Raw genomic sequence first — 20,016 nt, 5'->3', positions numbered from 1 at the left:
GGGAGAACAGCTGCCGCTTGTTGGATGCTTATCGCGTGCACGGCGCTGACCTCGGGGCCCTACTCTTCTAGCTGACGGGACCCCGTGAGGCAGCTGCCACAGGCGACCCCACCGTACACGTTAGGACGCTGGGGCCCGACCTCATGCTGCTGGGAAATGCATTCGAGCTGGGACGGCCGTGAAGGTCCGTGGAAGTTTGGCATCTGAGCCCAGGCTCGTAATCCCTAGGCTGCGAAATGTTAGCTCATTGTTGTTTTGTTTTTTAAGGAGAAAACGTGATCAGCATTTTAACTCATCAGCAGCCTCCCAAGTGTTGAGAATCAGCCCTGGCTGGTGTGGCTTGTGGATTGAGTGCCCACCTGCGAACCAAAGGGTTGCCAGGTGGATTCCCAGTCAGGGCGCATGCCCGGGCTGTGGGCCGAGTCCCCAGTAGGGGGCGGGCGAGAGGCAACCACGCATCATTGTTTCCTTCTCTCTTCCTTCCCCTCCCTCTCAAAGTAAGTAAGATCATAAAAATATTGTGAGAATCCAAACGTGAGGGAGACTGAGGGGAAGGCCAGCTGTGCAGACAGAGGCCGGCGCCGCCCTTGACACTGAAGCGCCCGCACCGCAGACGGTGCGCTGCTCCTGCTGCCCAGCCCAGGGCCGGGCGGGAGAGCAACTTCGGGTTTCAATCAAGCTTAGAGCTTAAGCAGACACAGAGTTCTCTAATTTGCCAGATATTCTTTTAATGAGAATTATAAAAGACCACAAACATTTTTTTTGCAAACTGCCATTTTTTAAAACAAATGATTTGCTTTTAATTACAAATACTGTGTAAGACAATGCCTTCTTTTTCAAAACCAATAAATACAAGAACAAATTTTAAACATGTGATTTGTCCAAAATATTTGAAAAAAAAATAGCCTATTTTTCTTAGTGTTTTAAAAAAATCAGTATATTCTAAGCTTTCAAAGAATACGCCTGAAGATCTGACTCAACTGGAGAAAAAGAGAGAAAGAATGACTGTCTTATAGCTGCTTCAAATAGCCTCTGATAATTCTTCCAATGTCACCTCTCCTTTCTGGAACGCTTCACAAAAATAGCTGAATTTAAAGTCTAATTAACTGATTAATGGGGAGAAAAAAATATTATGGAGCACACATGTATAAACTTGACCATAAACAATTATGCATATCAAAAAGACACTAACTTTAAAAAGGTACAAAAAAATTGGGAAAAGCCTGAATTACAGAAAAGAAACTCAAATTTATTTAATGAAAAACTAGAATTAATAAAAATGAGCAAACACACACACACAGCAGCACTATGCACCGACTCAGAGGGGGAAAGCAGTGGCCTGAGACCACTCACATGGCTTGTCAGTTACAGGAAACCTGGACGTGCACACGCTCACACACGCACACGCTCACACACGCACACACTCCCACAGGGGAAAAAAATGAAACCCAGTATTTCCAACAGGACACTCAACCTGCAACGAACACAAATTCAGAATTATTTTACAATGCTTCCTTTCTTAATACAAAAGATGCCCATCTTGGGTGTATATATATATATATTTTTTCAGTGGTTTACTGTTGACTTATTTTAAATATATTAGTGTTACTACATGCAACTGTCTCCCAGATTTAACAGCCTCTCCTTTCATTTCCCTTCATGTGACGAGCCCCGCCCGCCCGCCCGCCCAAAGTCTCTGGTCGGCAGGCGGAAGGGTGCCTGTTCTCTGTGAAGTTGAATGCAATGGTTTTAAACACTGGCCAGGAAATGTTTGATTGCCATTTCAACACATGGAAATAGTTACATTGATGCCTAAATTGCCATTTTCTGCAAAAAGCTGTGCGATGCTGGTGTCAAAGACTAGGCAGTCACTATTCATAATGGCTGTTGCAATCCCCTCATGAATAGACCGCGGAGTGGCTTCCCAAGTCAATCGCCGCCTGTGACCGTTGAGCTCCAGCCGGTAAGCAAAGTTCTCAGCCTGCTTACGCGTGCCGATCAGCTGCACGATGGCGAAGAACTGCTGGTGCCCGTCGTACTTCTCCTGCTTCTCCAGCACCAGCATGAAGTGGAAGCCGAAGCAGGACTGCATCATCACCCAGTCCACGGCGCCGGGCAGGTTGATGTCCGTGGCCAGGAAGACGATGTCCTCCCCCTGCAGGGTGGTGATGGACTTGTGCTGGTGCATCAGGTGCGGCATGACGGCGTCCAAGGAGCCCTGCCACTTGCAGGACGCCCCGGGGCACGGGCAGGAGTATGGCCGGAACTCACAGAGCTCCTCGTGGTCTGCCTTCTCCGTGTGGGGCAGCGTGATCTCGCAGCCCGAAGAGGCGTATTTACAAGGGAAGAGTACCGAGTTGGCCACTTTCTCCATGGCCAAGTTGCGGATGGACCCCAAGGGGCCGCGGCAGGTGGGGCAGCATGTGAGCTTCGGGCGACAGTTGCTGCAGACGAGGTGGCCACTCTGACACTGCAGAATGGGCGGCAGCACATAGTCGAAGCAGACAGGACACTCAAAAAGGCTGGCCAGGTCATTGTTGGACGCAGTGGTGCCCGTCAGGGCGGGCACCCGCTGGGACGGCGTGCACTTGGAGGTCCCAGTAGGCAGCGCTGTTGCGGTCTGGCGGCTCATTTCTGTAATAAAAGCACAAATACAAATAAAATGAGGAAGGAGAACACCAGTTTACAGTTTTAACTTGTTTTACAAAGTTATACTTGTTTCGCGCAAATATTCCTGAGCAAAACAAAGGAAAATAAACAGGGTTAGATAATTGCACAAAGTGTGCATTCTGATCACTAGGAGTTATATATACACTGGATGAAATATCTCTACAAAATGTTCCAGAACACACCAGAACTCACTGCCTCAAACAAAAAGCACAAGCCACCCTTGGGTGCACTGCGGAACAAATGCTGGAACAGCCCCTGGGCCCTGAGCAACGAAGGAACAGTGTGAGCGGCTGAAGTTCAACCAAGTCAGTTTCGACTGGACTTGCCCCTCCCCCTGCGTTCAGCCCCCCCTCACTCTGTTCTTCCCCATCCGAGTCAGCTGCGCGCAGCTGCAGGGAGTGGACATGACCCAAAGAGTCCCAAGGCACGGACTCAGAGAGACCCTAAGGATGACCAGTGATCTGCTCGAGAGGTACACTTGGGGAACGGAGAGGTCAGAAGGGCCGAGTGCTGCCCCCGCCCACCCCTACCCCATCTGTCTTTCCCCAGAATGTGAACACCAGCTGGGTGGTAATCTTGTTTCCCACTGAGAGGGCTCCCCGCAAAGGGAGGGGGGTAGAGGGCAGATGCAGGGCTATCCTCCAAGTTTCTAGTCTGTCAGAGAAAGCAAATCATTCTATTCTACTGCCATTCCACAATATAAATCAGATATAATTTGCAAAGGGGAAGTTAGGAAAAGAAAGTAAACAAAAATAAAAGCATCAGAGAGGCACACGCACCTCTGGGGGCAGGGGACGGGGTCCACAGGAAAGAGCTCCTTGTACCCTAGGCTGGCCACTGCAGCTGAAGTCATGCATCGGCACAGTAAAGCCCGTCAGGGGCCAATGCCACCTGGCAGAAATCACCGACACTGTAACTCACCGTAGGCTGTGTGAAAGACCAGCCTACTGGCCTGAGTGTAGCCCCATAACTGTATGTAAGCCACACGCAACAAAGTTAAATTTAATGCCTCAAATTTAACGTTTGCTCAGTTATCATCGCTATTCTGTGGCAAAGAATTTCACTTTGAAAGCCAACACCGGCCACCAGTGGGGCATGTTGATGTGACCTGGTTCTGCACCACTCACGGGTGGACACTCGGAAACGCAGCCGACGTCTCGCGCAAGGCCGACTGCACTGACGCTCACAGGGCGCGCGCTGGAGAGGAAACAGTCCAGCACAGTCCCTGCCAGGGGGCTCGCCCTGCGCTTAGGACTGCGCGGCCCGCGCTCAGGGTCGCAAGCCCAGCTCAAACCGGGCGGGCGGGCCCTGCAAAGGAGCAGCACAGGAATGCACCCTCCTGTCCCCGGGCTCCAGGGAGATTCCTCCTGCACGTGACCCGCGCACATTTTAGGTCACGTGTCAACAATGAGGTAAGCAACGCCGAAGGCCCTGTCTGTGCCACATGCTGATTCCACGGTCCGTTTTATGTAGCTCATTAAGTGAGCAACAAATAATTGGGGGAAAAAATTCTAAGCCACCAAACGTCTTTCAAATCACTAAACTGAAACAGCTAATCAAATCCAGAGTCAATAAACTCAGGTCGTATTCAATATGATGTAACTACTAAGCTAGAGAAACACTCCTGTTTAATTTCTTGGCCTAACAAAATAGTTACACGTTCATGTTACAATGTATCTTTATTATTCTCCAAACACTGTAAAAAGTCATTTAAATTCCCATTCAAAGTTTGAAAACACGCGAAACGTGGCGGGTGTTTCTCGCAGACGTCACGTTCACAAGACCGTTGCTGTCCCAGCTGCCTGGAGCCCCCGCGGTGGGACCGGGGCGCGGGGTCGACCGGAAAAGCCCCCCGACGCCAGGCAGCCCTGCAGTGGGCAGCAAGGACTCCAGTGTCCGTGGAAAACTGCGCAAGGCCCCATGGGACGTCAGGGTTAAACGCCAATCAAAAGCCACCCCCCCCCCCAGTCGGGCTGCGTGGCGGCCCGTCCCTGATGCTGTCGGCTCCCACCGCGCGCAACTCCCCAGGTCCCCGGTGCGGGCGACCCGGTCTCTGAAAAGCCAGTACCTTTTCTCTTCCTCGTCCCAGCGGCTGGCAAGCACGTGAGCAGGGCACCCCTCCAGGGAGCACCGAGGTCGACCTCCGGGTTATGGGAGGCCGGGCAGCGCACAGCCCTTCCCCCAGAAGCCGAGGCCGTTGGAGGCAGCTGCCCCTCCTGAACGGCCTCTGCCTCCCCGCATGTCGGGGGTCGCGCTGTGGGGACGCGCAGGAGCGCCCACTCCTCGGAAGCCCCGGCTTCGGCGGAGGGAAGCCTCTTCAGTCTCGGGAGGAGCGGACTACACCTTCCGGGGCTCAAATCTGACTGCGGCTCCCAACGCGGGCCCCGTCGCCGAACTGCCCAGCCGTTCGTCCGGCCCGCGCCAGCTCGGGGGCAGGGCAGGGCGGGCGGTCGGGGAGCAGTGGCGGCGCCCGGGAAGGCAGGCGGCGGGTGGGAGGCGCTCAGGAGGGACTGCGGGCTCCCGCCGCTGGAGAGCCCCTTTAAAGCCCAGGACTGGGCGGGGAGCAGCTGCAGAAAAGCCGGGCGCACCCATCACCCATCACCGCAGGCACGGGCGGGGCAGGGGCTGCGCTCTCGGCCCAGCCCGGTCTCCGCCCACCAGCCCGGGGCCTCCAACGGCCCGCCGGGACCGCCCAGCATTGCCACCACCCGAGTTCGGTCGAAGCACGCTGCCCGTGCAGGCCGACGCTCGGACCCCGGCCGCTTCAGACGGACTCGACCTCACACGGCCCGTGCGGAGCCACGTGGCCACACGGGAACCCTCCCCATGCTTCCGGGGTTCGCTGCCGGGGAAGCAGCATTCTTCCCACTGCCCCCAGTAACTGTTTACCGGGCGTCCTCGGTTCTCACTCCCGCTTCCATTTCTACCGCCAGCACCGTATTCTAAGTCCCCTCCTCGCTCCAGAAACACTGCAGTGAGAGAAGAAACCCCCCATTAAACTCCCACCTCCACCTCCACACCGAGACTCCGTCCTCTCCCCACTCTGTTTAAAGACACCCAGTGTCTTTAAAACGAGCGTCGCCTCGCCCCAGTCCAGCCCTGGGCCTCGGGCCAGCCGGCGCCCTCCGGGTGCGGCCGGCCCTGCCATCTCTCCCGGGGCCTGCAGACGCCGGAGCGCCTGAGAGGGCTGATCACCCGTCCTCAGCGTCCAGTCTCACCGCTGGTCACTCCCCACCCCCACCCTATTAACTGTGTGTTCCATCACCTCGGCCTTATTTTACCACGACCTTATTAGTGATGTTTGTATCATTAGAAGAGTGTAATTGAAAATACACTGTCTATTGACAAATACAAACCACTATCACCTATGTTTTATCTTCTTATACTGATCCATTCTAGATAGCTCTCAAGTTTCTAGACAGAAGACTTCCAATGTTTTAGGCAGAGAAACTCTTTCCAAGAACAATTAAGACAGAACCCAAATGTATAAAACAAATGAAGGAGATGACTGATTCCGCAAGCTAAAAGAAAAATTCATTTCCCCGCCCAGACTTCCAAAGGGCCTTCCAGCACTGTCTGAAAATCACTGATCTGTGGACAAACTTCACCAGGGAGTCACCACAGTGAGAGCTGAAGTGGTCTCGGGTCCCCTACACCCGAAGGTGAGCCCAGTCCCACCCCCCGGGGTTTACGCAGTAACCCTAACAGAATTTCTCAGCTAGGCACGCACAACTCACCCCCGGTGGTTGCACAGGGGCCTGGAAACTGCACGAAGACTGCAACGTGTTAAGACAAGCCCCGAGAATCCAAAGTCAGCAAAAAGTCCAAATTTTGCAAGTGTACTCATTACCTACACCTCAATCCCAAGTTGGTAAGAAGTTTAAGTAGACTTTAACCTAAACAAAACATTTTAGAAGTATCCTTTCACATTGTCTTAGCCAGTTCAGAGCATCCGACCACTGCTTTTACACGCCAGCCTACAGCAGAAGTGGATGGACTTACACTTGTATTCTCAATGTCACGTGGGAACTCGCTTCCTTTAACAAATGGCTGATGAAGAATCTGTCTGATTAGTCATAACCACACACCTGGCTACTCTAATTAATACAGTGTTGTGCTCTGCATCATCATGAAGCAGGCTGCAGACGGAACCACGTGGAGGCCCGGTGGGTGAGACTCCGCATCGGGCAACGAGCAGTCGGCCAGTTAGTTGAGTGAGGGGAGACTGTGGATTTGGCTGTTTTCTTCAAGGGGACAACAAACAAACTTTTAAAATAAAGATTAGTCTGGAAAATGTGAAAACAGTAAGAAGTAAAACTTGCATTCTTAATTTAGTTCAAAAGTAGGCTGCAAGTATCATTACCCTCTTACTTCTCCAAAAATCATTCATAGAAACAACTAACATTTACTGTCAAATGAAAGCACAGTCTGTATTATAAATTACTCTGTTTTAGAAACCAAGGGGTTAAATCAAAGTACTCCATTCAAAACATTGAAGGGTTTTTCTCCTTTCCTCAACTGCTTTTTGCAAAAAAGGTACTTTCTACATTTGATATTATGAGTAGTAAGTAGAAAATGTTTGTTAAATTTAATGTTAAGAACTGCTTCTATTTTAGATTTACTTTTCACACACTGACAAAATTTAGACAAGTCTCATTAAAAATTCAACATCTTGCCTAGCTGGTGTGGCTCATGGATTGAGCACGGGCCTGCAAACCAAAGGGTTCGATTCCCAGTCTGGGCATATACCTGGGCTGCAGGCCGGGTCCCCAGTAGGGGGCACGAGAGGGACAAGCCCACACTGATGTGCCCTTCCCTCTCTTTCTCCTTCCCTTCCCCTCTCTCTAAAAATAAATAAATAAACTCTCAAAAAAAAAAACCCCAAAACTCATGTTGATCTCGAAACTACTGATAATTATTTTAAAAATCTAAAAAAAAATTCAGAATCTTAAAACACCAAGTTAAAAGTCAAACTTTGGTTTTAAACAGTAATGCTAAGAAAAAAAAACCTATCTTTAGTTTCCATACATGCAGCAAAGTGATAATAAAAAAGCGTTAATTGTACATATTTTCCTAAAAGGCCCCCTTTCCTGAAGGTACGTCTGAAAACTGCGTGGCTCCAGAAGCAAAGTCAGTGCCTAAGGAGACCGATGGCCGGACTGGAGAGAGCCCAGGGCGAAGGCCCCACGCGCAGCCACCTGTGAGACGGGGCAGCCTGACCAGGGTGGGGGTGGTCAATAGAGAGGCAAATTCAAACCCTGACACAAATCTGCACAGCAACACACACTCGCTATTGTACTGACCAGCTCACTGTATTCTGAGGCTTCTACCTCAGGCAAAAAAACGTGCATGTAGACGGCATAACTTAATCCAAACCTACTAGGCACTATACCAGCCAGGTACTGAAACACGACAATGAGGTACAAAGTGGGAGACGTCTACTCAAAACCACAGTTGACACACAGAAGAGTTAAGGCGAGAGCTGAAAAAGAGAAGCCTGCCTAAAACCAAACCCAACATGTGGGGACGTGAGGGCTCGCCGGTGGGGAAGGGCAGCGGACCCCAGACTGCACAGTTCCCCGACTTCCTCGCGCTCGCTGACCACCTAGGGGTCCTGTTCAAGTGCAGGCTGGGACTGAGAGCCAGAATTCGTCTCAGTCAAGCTGGGAGCATGGCCGGCGCTGCTGGCTGAGGCCCCACACGGAGTAGCAGGAGTCTAAAGGGCAGAGCCGAGGAGCCAAGGAGGGTGAGAGGGGCGGGGCAAGGCCGCTGAAGCCCAGGGATGGCAGAGGACCCACAGGGCCCGCCTGTGCGTCAGTGCCGGAGCAAGCTGCGCCTCACTGCGTTCTTACAGGACACTGGCGTTACTTCTGTCGTCAGAGAAAAGTAAGAAAAATGGCAACGAGCAGACACGCTTAGATCTGCAAGAACTCAAGGAATATGGTACCCATGAACCCTCACGAAAATTATAAAGTGATGAATCAAAATAAGTAATGTAGAAACAGTGATTCAGTTGTAAAAAGACTAGTCAACAGTGACTCCACTTAAATGCAGAACTAAGACTAAACTACAAGCATTAAAATTACAAACTAGGAAGTATTATAAACCTTAGCAAGGCACAAATAATTGCAAAATAATAAACAATAAACAATCATATGATAAGCAAGTAGTAAAAAGAGAACGGCACAGCCATGTGGGACCCACTAAGAGGTCCAGCAAGATCGGGCCACGGCTTGGGAAACATGGGAGGAAAAATAAATTCAGAAACAGATCTTACACCTTTGCAAAAGTTAACATTTGAATCAAAGACCCAAATGTAAAATGTAAAACCATAAAAGTCCTAGAATCAACATAAGAGAAAATCTAGATGACCTTGAGTTTGGCAATGACTTCTAGAAACACTACCAAAAATATGAACCAGGAAAGAAACAATCGATAAGTTGGATTTAGTTAAAATTAAAAATCTCTGCTCTGCAAAACACACTGTCAAGAGGATGAGCAAACCACAAATGGGGAGAAGATCATTGCAAAAGGCATATCTGATAAAGAACTATTATACTTCGTATTCTGTAACGCACACTTTTTGCCCAAATTTTGGAGGGAAAATAAGGGTGCACATTATACATGGGTATGACAATGCCACGTTCAATGCACACAAAACGTGGGTGCCCATCACCCACGGGAGGGCATCATGCACAACAAAATACAGTATTATCCAAAATCCACAAAGAAATTATCAGCTGATGTTTTTCTCTGTCCTGTGAGCTCTGTACACGGGCCTCATAAAGTAGGCTGTATCTCCATTCTGCAGATGAGGAAATCAACCTAGATCAGAAATCGACCTTGCCCGGGGTGGCTGAGCTGGCTGGAGTGTGGACCAGTAACAGCAGGGCGTGGGTCTGGTCCCAGGTAAAGCAACACGGGGAGCAGCGATTGACGTATCCCCCCTTTCTCCCTCCCTTCCCGTCTCTCTAAAATATATGTAAAATCTTTTTAAAGAATCACAAAATTTAAGAAGTAATAAAAATACAGCCAGACTGCTTTATTCCTAAATCTTATTTTCTTTCAAATAACCCTAAAAAAAGTATGAATAATCTTCTGGTTGGTGCAGAATATTTAACTTAGTACCCAACACATCTTTTCAGTGTTAATAAAGTGACAAAAATATTGAACATTTCCCTAAATTCTTTACATTAAACCTCTAGCCCTAACAAGTAGTTGCTTGTTGCTATTTTTTGCATCAAAGTGGTAGAACACGACCGTCTGAGCTGGCCATTAAATCATGAGACATTAACCAAAGTATCAAGAAAAGAGGAGAGAAATAAGTGGAAGAAAGAGGGTCAAACGGGCTTCCTAGTCTTTTTTGTCAGGGTTGTTCTTTGTATATTCTTTATTTTTTGTCTTCTTTTGTCATTTTTGTCTCGCCCTCTTTATTTCATAGCACACACTATTAAATAATAGAATTCTGGTAACACAACTGAAAATTTCACAACTGTCAGTCAAGATTACACCACAATTATTACTGCAAGTCACACAGTCTAGATAAAAACATCCACGCCCTGGCCAGATAGCTCAGTCAGTTAGAACCTCATCCACAAAGACACGCCAAGACAAGCCAAGATCGGGGGTTCAATTCCCCATCGGGGCACATATAAGAATTAACTGATGATGCATGAATAGGTGGAACGACATATTTTAATATCATGCTTCTGTCTTTCTTCCTCTCTCTCTCTCTCTCTCTCTCTAATATCAAATAAAAAATTTTAAAAGCATCCAAATACTAGTCGCTCAGTTACCTGTGTCCAAGTCTGAACACGAGTGTCTACTGCCCTCCGTCCCACACTCTCTCAGAAGGTAAGGTCACCACCACATGTTCCAAAGACATGCGCCCGCTCTGCTCCATCCTGGCGTTAAGCCATGCTTTTGAAACTTCATAAAACACACTGTGCCCAGTCCCACGGTGCATCCTACAGCGTGACACAGCCCACTGGACTCCACGTTCCTGCAGACAAACAGCAGACGAGCGCCCACACACGCACACACCTCAGGACAAAATTTTAAAGCAGACCACACTCAGCAGCCCCCTGCGAAGAGCTGATGCTGCACTGAACAGAGATAAGCACACTCCTTGGGACCAAAGAGATTTTAAAAACAAGGCTAAAAAAAAAAAAATCACTCGAGCCCTGGCTGGTGTAGTGCAGTGGATTGAGCACAGACCTGCGAACCAGAGGATCGTGGTTCGATTCCCAGTCAGGGCACATGCCTGGGTTGCAGGCCAGGTCCCAGTAGGGGACACAGGAGAAGCAGCCATACACTGATATTCTCTCCCTCTCTCCTTCCCTTTCCCCTGTAAAGATAAATAATAAATAAGATCTTTTAAAAATGTTAAAAGTAAATAAATAAAAAATAAAACATTTTGACGCATTTTAAAAAAATCACTCGAGAGACCTACTACATTATAAGACTGACATCTCTTTGCTAGTCAAATACAAAAATAATGAAATTTATGGCAAATAAATGCAACATTAAAATTTATGGAGCCGTATTCAAATTGAACTATACTCCACTGGAAGTTATAAGGTGTCTTCATAAACATTACATCTGAAACTAACCATATCATTTCAGTTATTTCAAAGAAGGATGTAACACATGAACTAACACACACTGTAACTTTCCTCAAACTAATTTCTCTGCAACATTTAACATCTCAGTTTCCTATTAGCACGCCCTGAGCCACGTGGCCTGCGTCTGCCCTGTCACTGAAGGGCCCCCGGACCAGCGGCCCCAGGCTGGTGGCCGGCCCTACAGCACAGCCAGGGGGGCAGGCTCCAGGGACGTGGGGCGGGGGTGGGGGGCCTCATCCAGAATCGATTCCTGTGGGTGAAGCAAAGCCGCAGGAGCCCACTGGCTCCCACTGGAGCAGGCGCAGGTTGGTAAGGAAGCGCGGCTCCCGCGGCCCCACCGCACAGGGCACACCCAGTGCCAGAGCCAGAACGGACTCCAGCCGGCTGTGGGGGCGCTGCGATCCGGGCTCGTCCGCGGCAGACACGCTCCACCGCGCAGCGCACCGCGCAGCGCACCGTGACCGACTGGCCTGGCGGTCTCCTCGGTCTTTCCGGTGCAGGTTCCAACCGTCGGCTGACAAACCATGCCGGCTGCTCGCAGCCCCCCACCCCACCGGGCCCTCCTCAGCTCCTTCACCGGCTCCTGCCCCTGCCCCCAAACTCTTGAAATTGGAAGTTGTCCACAGTCCACTTTCCCTCACTCTGGGGACCTCGTTCGGCCTTAATAGTTTATAAATTCCACCAAAGTTTTTAAGGACTTCAAGGTCTCTGTGTCTACCCCAGGTAAAACAAACAGAACCCCCCAGACTTTTCTATTTTCTAAACCTTCAGCTGTATACACCCAACTGCCACCCCCCGCACCCCCACAGCCCCCAGTGGGGGTTGTTGAAGCGGAGCTCCTGCCCTCCCTCCACAGCCTTCCTTCCCCGCCGGCACAAGGCTCCGTCCCCCCAGGGACTGGGCTCTGAAGCCTGAGGCTCCCCTGACTCTTCCCAGCATGTGACCGACCTAGAGTGACCAGGAGGCCCCGCCGCCCCCCTTCCAATCCGCACCCCAATCCCACCCGCTCCTCACCGCTGACCACTAGCGTGCAGTCCGAGCCACCCGCTCTCCCACGGGGATTACTGACGCGAGACCCTCCTACCTGGAAACCGTCTCCCCGCCTCCATCCTTGCCCCTCACCCGACACGCGCCCCCAGTGTGCTCCGAGCACAGCAACCAGAGAAGCCCAGTTCAAATGTGAGCCGGGTCGCACCACTCCTCTCCCCCTCCCCTCCCCACCGGCACCCCCCATGCACCCCGGTGAAGTGTCTGTCCACGTCACTCGGTCTTCATCTCCCACAGCACGGCCCCCTCGTCCCAGGGGCCAGGCAGCTCCTTTGGGCCCCTGCCTTAGCTGCTCTGCTCCCAGGTGCCCACGGGACTGGTCATCTCCTTCCAGCAGCCTCTGCTCTTCCTTCTGGTCCTTCTCCAGGAGGCCCACCCCCGCCCTCGGTCTCTGCGTGGCCAGCGCTCACCCCTGGACCCGTCCACCATGCCCGCCAAGGCCTTGCCCCCCTTCCACTTCCCTTCTCCCCCCACTTCTGTCTCTCCACAGAATGAATTCCTCTCTAACAGGTTAATACAATTTACTTACTTATTATGTTGCAGCCTCCCAACCCACATGCCCCCAAACTGGAAGGTAGGAATTTCTGGCTGGTTCAGTGACATGTCCCAAACACATAAACAGTGCCTGGTGCACCACATGACCTCAATAAGAATCTGTTGAATGAACGAATAAATCAGAAAGCAGAACGATGGACTTCTGCGTAGCATCATCCAAGGCTGGCCAGATACGACAGAACAAAGCTTCTTAACGCCCTCAGAGAACACGGTCGGCATTCAGAGCTCTGTGCCAAGACAAACTATGCCAGGCGCTGAGGGCAGACGGATGACGCAAGGCTCAGGAACACACGTCCTCCCATGTGGAGCTCCTGGCGGATCCGCTCTTCAAACACCAGGGAATGGCCAGGAAGGAGGACAACCCGGGCTGCCGCGAATGGCGGGCCCCGCCCACAAGAAGGTAAAGGGAGCAAGAAGGCCGTGACCGAGGCACCCCGTGGGGAGCAGGCGGTGCGAGGGGTGTCAGAGCAGCTAGGGCGTCCCCACGAGGGGTAAGGACGGCAGCGTGGCATTAGCAGTGAGCACAGAGAAAAAGCGAAACGGCACTAAACGAAGACAAGCATGAACCGCAAGGAAGGGGGCTCCCTCGCCCCACGCAGTGGAGGAAGGAGACAGCAGCTGTCACCCGGAAGACCAGCGGTCCCAGCACCTCTCCTCTCCCCTCGCTGCCTCTCAGGGGGCCTCTCAATGACACCTTGAACCTGCCGCAGCAGGGCACTCCCTGACCACGCAGACTCAGTTGACAGCTTCACCCACTCTTCCCCCGAGCACACACAGCGGAAGCCGTCAAATGCTGATTTGCCGCCTCCTTCCCTCCTGTTAGAAAGGAACAAGTGATCTGCACCTAGGCACTGTCCTCTCTCACCTTTTAGACTTCACAGCCTTACCAACCCTCTCCTCTGGCAACAGCCTCTCCCTCTCTCCACTGGTGCAGTCCCTCCAGCACCCAGACGCGCTCATCCACCTGCCGCCTGCCTCTGTGACCCACGTCCCCGGCGGCCTCCGCCTCACTGGGTCATCTGGACGCCTCTGAGAGTCCCTGCCTCCCACCGATCTGATCCTGCCCTGCCACGGTGCTGCCATCCCTCTGTCCCTTCCCCCTCCAGTCTTTCCTGTCTGGGTAACAGCACCGCAACCCACCCAGCGGCGTGGGCCAGAGCCCACTTAATTCCTTTTTCCCCTCACCTCCAATACCTAATCCTCCAGCAAGCCCTGTTAATTCTGCCTCCGAAACACACCTCAGGTCCACCCACCTCGCTTCAATTTCACTGCCATGGCCTTAATCCAGGCTCACAGGCCACAACTGCCCGATCACAGAAACACCTTCTGACCAATCAGCTCTCCAGACAAGGAGAGCAAGAGCCAAAGCCAGAAGAGGGTTCTGCTCCTCCTGTGACTCAGACCTTCTCAGCAGCCTCGGAGCTGAACCCGCAGCTGTGCCTGGCTGGCTAGCCCCTGGTCAACGTGCAGCGAGCTCTCTTCTCTGAGCCCCGGGAACAGTCCCAGTCGCGCCTGCCTCCGGGCCTGCGCCTGCTCCCTGTCCCGCGACAACCTGAGGCACCCTCGGTCCCTCCTTCCTGGGGAGGCCCCCCCTGCCCCCACCACTCCGCACTCCGGCCCCGCAGACTCCGCGGCACACCTCGCAGTCCGGAATCCCGTTTACTTCCCTCACCAGACTGGAAGTAGTCGCACTTACACACGGTAAGTAACCGACTCCACAACTAGTTTTTGAAAATCCCAGAAGCACTCTCTTTGTGTTGTAGGCAGCGGTCCTGCACTCAAGGGCCTAACGTCACAAACACACCTGGAAAGTGACAGAGCCTGCCGGCGCCGAGAGACACAACCAGGTCGGACCCAAGGCCCTGTCCCCTTACCCACTTTCTACGCCTGCATCTCCAGCAGCAGGATGCGGGGGCGGGGGCAGTGTACCTGGTAACCGTCGGAGTGCTGACGGAAACCAGGGCTCAGAGAGCAGGTCATGTCCCCAGAGTGGCACAGACGGACAATTGAGGGATTAAGAACGGTCGTCAGCAACGGCTCAGAGATGCTAGAGCACAGAGTTCAAGAAACACACGAGACTCCAGTCTGACCAGGCGAAGGGGAGACGCCGCAGAGGATGCAGCCGGGGAAGCACAGCAAGGACAGTGCGAAGGCCCCAGTCAGTTGCTCGGTGAACCTGCACTGAGCACCAACCACAGCCCGCAAACCTGCTGGACTCGAGACAAAGAGGGCACAAAGAGAGCACAACAGGGTCCCCACAGAGAGCCCAGATTATCGGCGTGGGGTGGGGCGCGCGTAGTACGGACAGCACTACAGTTCAGGGATACGTGTTACAGCGGGTACGGTTACAGCAGAGAGAGCCATGGGAACGGAGAGATGACACCCACTCCAGGTGGGGGTCCAGACAGAAGATCTCAAGTGACCCAGGCTGAGACCACGGAGTTCAGCGGAAGGGACCCCTGCACCTGCAGACACCGGCACACAGGCACCTGCCAGCCAGCAGGTGAAAACGGCCAGGCAGCACGGAGATGAGGGGGTGCTGGTGCGAGAGGGGCTGTGCACTTCCTGTGCGTGTCGGGGAGCTCGGAGCTACACCGGCGGCCCTGTGAGTCACCCGGGTCGGAAAGCGCCCCTGAACTGCAGCAGGAAGGACTGGATGGAGGACAGAGACCAAAAGCAGGCAGACCACTCGGAAAGCAGAAGAGAATGACTGAATGTACAGTGAAAATGAGAGAGGCGGAGGGAGGGGGAGAGAGAGAGGGGGGAAGGGAGAGGCCACAGAGCAATGCCGGATTTGACGCAGACAGGAGAAAAGCCAGGGCTTGACCACTACCTGGATACAGAGAGTGAGAGATGGGGCAGTTAAAAAAGGGACACCAAAGTGGATACGTGTCACGGCACATTTTACCAAAACTCACAGTATACAATAATATCAAGAGAAAACCAGAACTGAAGCAGGACCTCTGGGTGGTAAGTGTCAACACTCACACCGACGGTAATAATGTATCACAATGTATCGCTTTGGCGGAGGATGCTGACAATAGGCAGGCTGCTACGAGTGCGGACAGGGAGCGCACAGGAGATCTCAGTACCTTCTGTTTTCCTGTGAATCTAAAAGTGCTCTAAAACATAAAGGAATTTTTTTTTTAATTACCTACATACAAGACATTCGTGAGTCTAGAGTTCAGCGAGCAAAGTGACCCCAGTGCCTCCTGCAGGCCGACAGTCACTGATCAGAAACAAGCAGGCACTGAGCACACGCGGAGAAACACCGCAACCCCTGCCCTTCCGCAGCCAACGCTCTGGTAACCGTATCCACGAAAAGCCAAGTCACCAGCATTTAAAGTGCATTAGAAAAACTGCTGCTTGAAAGAAAGCATTAAAGAAACATTATAAAAAAGAAAAAGTTATCCTCAGGTGTTTTGGTGGTTGTTTTTGGAGAGGGGTGTGGGAAGTGAGAGTGGTGGACCCAAAACCCTGTGTCTGAGGTTTTCATACGTGTGCAGTGAAAACGCTGAAAAAATATCCAGAACCGAACCATTTTACAAGGAGTGAACAGAAAATCTGTAATTATAAAAACCTGCAACCCTTAGAAACTGGGCACATCAACTGCTTTGAAATACAAGTGGTCACTTTGCAAAGTCGGTAACCCCTGCATCGCCCGCATAACGTGCGACCTACTTTCAAAACGCTGAAAATAAAGACCTATTCTTCAAACCACATCACTACTGCCAGTTGATATTTCCTTTGTAACTCCAATTAATTTAGCCTGATTATAATATTCTTAATTGCAATGTTAAAGAGTATTGCTCTATAGCAGTTTCATAAAAATTTCCCAAAGCTTAGAGGCAACAGATATTAAGTTGAATTGAAATAAATTTGTTTCTGAACTTGCAGTGTGTGAAATACTTATCCAGAAAACTTCTACATCTATTAATTTACCTTACTTCGGTTTAAAAATATTATTAAATGTTACTATATTATGCTGGAAAAATGCCACGGGGGTCATTTAGACCAATTCAATAACATAGCTCAAGAAAATACGGGGCGGAGCAAACTTTAGGGATGCAACCAACCATCCCAGGTCGCTTAAGTCTGTATCTTTAATTTCCAGAACAAAAACAATCACACAATTTGTCTCATCTACTTTAAGTCTCAAAATCTACATGTCCCAAAGCGAACCAGAGTCCGCCCCTCGCCGCCTGAACCCGACCTCCCCCTAAACCTGGTGCCCAAAGCTGCACTTCGCTCTGCGGGAGCGTCTGAAACAGGCCGCGCGGCCCAGGGACCCCGCGCAACCGAGCGACGCGGTTCTCCGAGTCGGTCCCCTCGGCCCGGGCCGCGGCGCCCGAAGAACCCCTCCTCCCAGTCGCTCTGGCTGGTTCGACTCCGGACCTAACCAAGCCCCCTCCTGGAAAAACTTCCAAACGCCAGCATCTCGAAACACCTGTCAATGTCCCATCTAAACCCCTTATTTTCACTTCGTAACAACAAATGCACTAGGAGGGAAAAAACCCAACTAAGGATTTACAAGGTGATTTCACAAATTCTGGCCTAAGCACTTCCAACGCACCCGTCACGCCAAGACAGGCTCCCAAGTTCGGCAACTCGGCCACCACGGCTCCGGGGCGCAGCTTCCCCGCGGCCCGACCCCACCCCCGAGTCCGGGCCCCCGAACCCCGAACCCTCAGCGGCCGCCTCGGCAGTTCGCACCCAGTGGGCACCGCGCCCCGCCCACTTCGCAGGTGACCAACCTGAGCGCAGCGCGGGTAAGCGCCTCGCCCAAGGTCAAGGCCCCGGGGAAGGGGGGTCGGCGACAGGACTGGAACCCGAGCACCGGCCTCCGAGCCGCCGCCGCCCGCGGGAGGGGGCGGTGCACCTCCCGTCGCCCGCAGCGCGCGGCCCGCGCCCCGTCCCAGCGCCGCGCTCCGGGCTGCGGTGACTCGGACGCACCCGCGGCGCGACCGGGCTCGCCCCGCACGAACCGGGCGTCGGCGCGAACCCCCTCCGCGCCCGCCCGGGGACGGGGAACCGGGACACTCACTCCACGCGGCGGCCCGGGCGCGTCGGGCACCGACGCCCAACTGCCCGGGAGGGGAGCCCGCGGACCCCGGGGCTGACAGCCGCCGGCCCGAGCCTCCCCGGCCGGCCGCCCGCCGGCGCCGCCGGCTCCCAGCGACACAAACAAGGGAGGCGGCCGCATTCCTGCCGGCGCAGGGCGCAGGCTCGGCCCGGGCGGGAGGGCGCGCGCGGCGGCCCCGGGGCCGGGAGGGGCCGCGGGGATCGGCCGGCGCGGCCCGCGCTCAGCTGACCTCCGCCATGTTGGCCGCGCACCCCGGGACCCCGCGCAACAAAGGCCGCGCGGGGCGCCTCCCGCGGCCCGGCCCGCCTCCCGGGCGCGCGGGGCCCACCGCGCCGCGCAGGCCCTGCCCCGTCCGCGCCCGGCCCCGCGCGGCCGACCCCGGCGGGGGCGGCGGGGGGCGGGGGCGGCGGCGGGCGGCGCGGGGAGGGGCGGGGGGCGGGGGGGCGGCGCTCGGCGGCCCGTCGGGCCCAGACAAAGGCGCCGGGCCGGGGGCCGCCTTCGCCGCCGCCGCGGCCGGGCCCGCGGCCCCCCCGCCCGAGCGCCCCGCGCGCGGCCCCTCCCGGCGCGCCGGGCCCCACTTACCTGTGGGCGGAGAGCGCGCCTCGGACCCCAGCCCCGGCTCACACGCGCTCCGTCGCCGCCGCCGCGGGCCGCGCCGCCGCCTCTACCCCGCGCCGACGCCGACGGGACGCTCCGGGCCGCCGCCGCCGCCGCTCGAGAGCGCGCCCCGCAACGGCCGCCCGGCTCCCCCCTGGCCGCCGCCGCCGCCGCCGCCGCCGCCGCGCCGCGCGTCCTCGAGCCCGCCGCGCGCTCCCGCTAAATACCACACACTGCGGCGGCCGCCATGAGGAGGCGCGGCCCCGCGAGCCGGCGGCCCGGGGGCGGGGCTTCCCGCGCGCAGGCGCAGAGGCGCTGGCGCGGCCGGCCTCCCCTGGCGCGGGCGCCGCGGCGTGGCTCTCCGAGGGCGGTGGCGGCGGGCACTCCGGCTCCTCGGCGACGGTGGCTGAGGCTCAAAACCTCGCGCTCGGCGAACGCCGGTGCAGCCTGCTCCTGCCCGCACTCACCGCCCGCGGGGCTTGGTCCGTGGCCGGACGGATCGCTGAGCGGGGAAGGCGCACCGGGAGCCGCCCGTGCGCTCTCGTTTGCTGATCTGGCTCAGGGCCTCCCTCCCAGGGCCCTTCCCAATTCCGCTCCTCCCCAGCAAAAAACTCGTTACCAGGGACCCCACCCCGAAGGACCCGAGGGCAAGCCCCTCCCTTAGGTTAGAACTGCCTGATTCCCCCCCCCCACCCCCCCCCCAGAAGCGGGACGAGTTTCTAAGGTTTGTCTACAACTGAAAACCACGCCTCTTCCCCCGTGTGCTGGTCTGGAAGCCAACGGGGACTCTGCTTTCTTCCCTTTCAATGAAAAAATAAAAGGAAATGCCATTCACAGTGCTTCGGTGGATACAATGTATTCTGTATACCTGAGCGAACGCGGGTGTCTGAGACATTCACAAGCCCTGATCAGACCCTCTATGGAAACAGTATTCTACCGGGAAACAAAGTTACTTTTTATGTATTAAAGACCCAGGGAATTACCGCCCTGTCGTCTCCAGCCTCCCCGCCAGTAGGAAATCCTTCCTGTGGGAAGTTTTTAAGCAAAGCGGTCCCCTAACAACACACTCAAAGGTTAGCTCGAAAGCCCAAGGCTCAGAGTCAGAGTTACCTTAGGTACTAACGCAAGCTGTTAATTTCCAGCGTCCCCGATCCAATGGGCGTACACACTGTGTCCGCGTTGATGCTGTTAATTCTCTCCTCTACCTTACTTATACTTTGCGTATTGTGGCTGCTGTCTTCCTCTGGGACCATGAGCACATCACATCCAAACAGTGTTTCTTGGGGTCTGGAAAGTTAAAAAAAAAAAAAAATTCGTGTTCTTAGCCACAAGTTATACTGCCAATATGCGGACCCTCAAAGCCCAAAAGTCATTTGAAGAACTTGGGTGAGTTATTTCAGTGTGTGTAGTAATTGATGGTGTTAACCATGTATTTCTTCA

At 54.0% G+C, this 20,016-nt stretch overlaps 1 protein-coding gene across 7 annotated transcripts; it reads right to left on the bottom strand.

The window, feature by feature from the left end:
• Nucleotides 1–718: 718 nt before the first annotated feature.
• SIAH1 (siah E3 ubiquitin protein ligase 1) lies at nt 719–18,765 on the bottom strand. 7 transcript variants are annotated; one of them, XM_053663255.1, is made up of 4 exons: nt 18,562–18,622; nt 5,560–5,639; nt 4,739–5,237; nt 719–2,634 (listed from the first exon to the last, which is right to left on the bottom strand). In XM_053663255.1, the coding sequence occupies exon 4, from the start codon at nt 2,630–2,632 to the stop codon at nt 1,784–1,786; it is 849 nt and encodes a 282-aa protein (XP_053519230.1). In that variant the 5' UTR covers nt 2,633–2,634; nt 4,739–5,237; nt 5,560–5,639; nt 18,562–18,622; the 3' UTR covers nt 719–1,783. The 7 variants fall into 7 exon arrangements, with proteins under 7 accessions (XP_053519230.1, XP_053519228.1, XP_053519227.1 ...); XM_053663253.1 differs by lacking the exon at nt 18,562–18,622 and adding an exon at nt 17,941–17,991; XM_053663252.1 differs by lacking the exon at nt 18,562–18,622 and adding an exon at nt 10,888–11,017.
• Nucleotides 18,766–20,016: the final 1,251 nt, after the last annotated feature.

The sequence above is a fragment of the Artibeus jamaicensis genome, unplaced genomic scaffold, assembly GCF_021234435.1.
Source record: "Artibeus jamaicensis isolate MK-2021 breed Jamaican fruit bat unplaced genomic scaffold, CSHL_Jam_final contig_3152, whole genome shotgun sequence".
Classification (NCBI taxonomy): Eukaryota; Metazoa; Chordata; class Mammalia; order Chiroptera; family Phyllostomidae; genus Artibeus; species Artibeus jamaicensis.
The sequence above is the reverse complement of the archived record's forward strand: the minus strand, read 5'-3'. Positions and strand labels throughout refer to the sequence as shown.